The 4,546-nt window shown below is 48.4% G+C and overlaps 1 protein-coding gene across 5 annotated transcripts in view; it reads right to left on the minus strand.

Moving 5' to 3' along the window:
- The window catches only part of Slc24a2 (solute carrier family 24 member 2), a 241,184-nt gene that overhangs the window by 32,766 nt on the left and 203,872 nt on the right, over positions 1-4,546 (minus strand). For all 5 annotated transcript variants that reach the window (XM_013348256.2, XM_005352706.2, XM_013348255.2 and 2 more), the window contains one exon: positions 3,776-3,894. In XM_013348256.2, coding sequence (XP_013203710.1) covers positions 3,776-3,894 — 119 coding nt within the window. The remainder of the gene's footprint in view (positions 1-3,775; positions 3,895-4,546) is intronic.

The following is a 4,546-nucleotide window of genomic DNA, read 5'->3' on the forward strand; positions in this document are numbered from 1 at the left end:
TTTTCCTGTTTACTTGCTATGGTCAATTTCTGTTATAGCTTCTTAATTCTGGCTCTGAAACAGCATGTTACCTACTGAGCTCCGTCCCCGTTCCTAATTTAACCCAGTATTATTTTTATTGTTATTACTCTGTTTTTTTTTTTTTTTGACTAGGCAACACAATTATTTGGTCCAAAATGCAAAACCTGCAGAAGGGGACATATCGAAAGCCTCTGGAAGTAACTGACACAGCTAATGTCTCCAGCAGCACCGCAAGCAAAGGCTTGCATGCTGATCCCCCTCTTTTCCTTCTGCATCAGTGTCTCGTTGTATCTCACAATCTAGGATACACTTTGGCACAGTGCCTTTTCACTTAACAACACACACCAAGGATCGTGCCAAATCGGTATAGGAGAGCTTTCTCTTTAAAGACTACAGATGGTCTATATTGGGCACAAGCAGTACCCCTCCCCCGCGCTCCACAAAGGGCTAGACAGTAAATATTTCAGGCTTTGGGGTCCATATGGTCCCTGTTCCATATGCTCCTGCTTCCCTTTTTCACAAAAACATTTTTGAAATATACAAACCATTCTAGCCCTCTGGGTCATATAGACGCAGGCGACAGGCCAAATTGGCCTACGGACTCCAACACAATAATCCCTAGGCTTCTGTGTTCTTTTTATTTTTTGATTTTATTGAGCTATACATTTTTCTCTGCTCCCCTCCCCTTAAACTCTCTCCCATGGTCCCTCTGCTCCCAATTTACTCAGGAGATCTTGTCTTTTTCTACTTCCCATGTAGATTAGATCCATGTAAGTCTCTCTTAGGGTCCTCATTGTTCTCTAGGTTCTCTGGGATTGTGAATTGTAGTCTGGTTTTCTTTGCTTTATGTCTAAAAACCACTTATGAGTAAGTACATATGATATTTGTCTTTCGGGGTCTGGGTTACTTCATTCAATATGATGTTTTCCAGATCCATCCATTTGCCTGCAAATTTCAAGATATCGTTATATTTTTCTGCTGTGTAGTGCTCCATTGTGTAAATGTACCACTTTTTCCTTATCCATTCTTCAATCGAGGGGCATTTAGGTTGTTTCCAGGTTCTGGCTATGACAAACAATGCTGCTATGAACATAGTTGAGCACATGTCCTTGTGGTATGATTGAGCATCCTTTGGGTATATACACCAAAGTGGTATTGCTGGGTCTAGCTTTTTTGTGTCTGGTCTTTTTCTATTATACCATTCCCCGTATTTTTGTGGTACCAGAGATGGAACCCAGGACCTTGTGCATCCTTGGCAATTGCTCTGCTACCAACCCACATCTTCAACCACCTGTTCTTTCTTGAACAAGATGAGCTATCTTCCCGAAAAACATCCAAAGGTTACCATTGCTCCCTAAACCCTTCAAGGTTCCTCACTCCTGAGAACTGGACCGAATATACAGCATGTTTCATGATGGGCACTTATCTCTTCCACTAGGTCTACCGCACTGACCCAAGCACCAGCAATCCTTTCCCTCCATCAAACCCATAGGGATCTCTCTGTCTCACTATTGCTTTAAATACAGTCTAGATGCAGTTTCAGGGGCATTCCAGCAGGGCCAGTCACATCTGGGATGCCCAGTGGCTTGGTTCTGCCCAAGAAGAACCAACATCCCATTGTCTGAAGGCTAGCTGCCCTGCTGCTGTCACAGGAATGCTGTCTCCAAACAAGAGGAACTCATTTTTTTGCCTCATGGTGCCATGCCTTTGACAGGCTCCTTCCACAGGTTCACACTCAGTTTGAGGGACACCTCTTCAGCAAGGTGTCCCAGGGGCCACTGCACTCCCCTTTACCATCACCTTCCCTTGTTCTCTGTATCCCTGTGGCTATTAGTCTCAGCCCTGCTGGAACATGTGGGCATTGTCTGACCCAGATGGACACGGAGAGCCTTCTGATGTGATGGATGGGTGAAAGACCTCAAGCTAGTTTACCCTTTCTGGCTTATCTCTCCTTAGCTTGGTTTCTAGTCTCCCATTCTACCATCTTATACAGCAATCATCAAACATGAGTTTTCAGACACCTGCACAGGTCGGCATTCCATTTCTTTCCTCTCAGAGAGACAACTTCCTCCCATTCATCAACGCCCAGCTAACATATTATATGTCCTACAGTTTTCATATCTTTCCCAGGTAAGATCAATTTTTTTTTGGCAGGCTTCTAGAGCACTGTGCACAGAGACCTCCATGATCACTCTGGAACATTATTAACCACCCAACATTTGTTGGCTGACTTAAATATATCTTGTGTATACATATACAACCGTTTTCACGTTTACCTATAAGGAATCCTTAAAGGAAGGGTGAATGCTGTTTAAGCAGCAAGTTTGGGCATCCGATGTAAGTAGACAGCATGGGGTTCAGTGCCAAGGGCTCATTTAGCTCTCACAATAGCACCAATGAGGCAGTATTTTCAGGACCTGTGCTTTGAGGAGGAGGAGGAGGAGGAGGAGGAGGAGGAGGAAGGGAGCCCACAGTCAGGTTGGCAACTTCCTCATGGCTTTGAAATGCATCAGCAGGCTCCAGTCGAGCCAGCACAGCATGCAAATCTGTGCCGTCTCCCTGCACTGAGACCTGGGGCAGCACCATGGACAGAGGTCAGCAAGTCCTTCGCTCCCCTGCAGCAAGGTCCTCCCTTGAAAGGGACACAGATGTCCCTCAGCCAGCCAGATGGAGTGGCGTGGCGATAAGGTGTTCCTCTGCACACCTGTGACCGTACCAGCCCCAAGGGCAGCCAGATGTCCTTGGGGCTTGCCCCCTGCCACCACATGCTGCTCATCCATGTGGACAGAAGCCACTCTGCCAGATCACTGCTGAGCTGACGTGGTGGCAGCCCAGGGCTCTGGGCAGGAGGGCGAGAAGCTGGAAGGCAGAGGATACAAGGGCAGGCAGAGCTGGGCTCTCTTCAGATAAACAGAGAGACTCTCCTTCTAAATTGCTCTTAGAGATCAGGGCAACGGGTGAGAAATAACATTTCTCCCCTCCCCCCCAGAGGGCAGATTGCCCCTGTTGCAGAGCTTTGATGGAGAGTACCTGATGAAATGCAAAACTGGGGCCCCATGCTTTTGAAGTTCCGATTTATTGGATCAGGACAAGCCTCAAGTATCTAGTAAGCACCAAATGATTCTGCCCACTGTGTGAGCAGCCGTGGCCTACAGGCAGTGCTCCTGGTAGAAGCAGATCAGGCAATGCATTTAGACAAACCTGAGACAGGGTCTCAGCTCATGCCTCACAACTAGGTCACCCAGTTAATCATCTCACCCAGCTCGGCTTCCCCAGCTGCACCGGTGGCTGTACCATCAGCTGGGAGGTATGAGGATGGGCATTCTTAAAGCACTTAGCACCACGTGTAGGCAAGTTGTAGGTGTTGGATAAATGCTAGGTATCATTAATTACTTCTAGGAGGAACGGTTCATTGGTTGTGGTTGAGCAGTGGGTGGGGCCAAAGAGTATTACTTTCAACCATTGAGGTACGAGGTCTTCGGGGAGGAGCGAAGACTATGAGCTTTAGCACTGCCTTTGAAGACACAGTCACCAAGCTTGGTCATATATTAGCCTGCGCCTCTTCATCCCCAGCCTCAGATATACTTGCCCTTCCCCTCGCCCATAGACAGTTTGCATGTTTGTTCAATGCACACAGAGTTCCCCCATGTGAGGCCCTAGGAAGGACACACATACACGAATCAACTCCTTGGTGGCCACACAGCCGGGAGCTGGGCCACCAAACAGCCTGTACTGTCATGCTCAGGCGTCATACCGGGGCATCTGTAGCTTCGATGCTGTGGGAGAGGTTTCCGTTCTGCACGGGTTCCGAAGCTTCGCTCGACGGTGTCATCTCCACTTCCGTGCTTGTGCTGTTGGGAAGTTCGATTTTTTCTGTGGCATAAATTTAAACACAAGGAGAACGATCAGAACCAATGGGCCAAAGGGGTCGTGTTGGAAGGAATGTTCTAAAACACTGACAACGCTGATGGAAGGTGAGGGGGCATCTGAGACCCGCGCTGGTGTTGGACACCAGTAAAGCTCTGGTTTCCACCACACACGACTCCACTGGAGATCTCATCAGCTGCCATATGTGACAGGCTATGCGAGGACATGAATACATATCTTTGACATTTAGATGCAGACTGTGAGATAGCTGGATCCCTAGTGCGACAACACATTCCGCCCCAGAAGGGATACTGGTCATGGTACCATAGCCTAGGCTATGCTCTGTGACCCTCAGCCTGGCGTCTCCGGCAGGCCTCCTTTCCTCTGGGCTGGGACATCTCCTCTGTGAACTGAATGGTTCATTTTGGCTGATGGCCAGGCGGGCACTGCTTTCAGCTCTATTACTCTCAGTCCCCACGCTACAAAACTGCCAGTGCCAGGAGGGGAGGAGGGGGCACCGGGAAGTGGGATTTGGCCACCTGTCTCTTTTTACAATCCTGAGAACACTCATAGCACATTCTGCACTGGGTGTCCTGTTCCAAGAAAAGCAAGGGGGAGCCGAGACAAACAACAAGGTTCAAGTCTGTGACGACTGTGA

This window comes from Microtus ochrogaster, chromosome 10 (assembly GCF_000317375.1).
Source record: "Microtus ochrogaster isolate Prairie Vole_2 chromosome 10, MicOch1.0, whole genome shotgun sequence".
Classification (NCBI taxonomy): Eukaryota; Metazoa; Chordata; class Mammalia; order Rodentia; family Cricetidae; genus Microtus; species Microtus ochrogaster.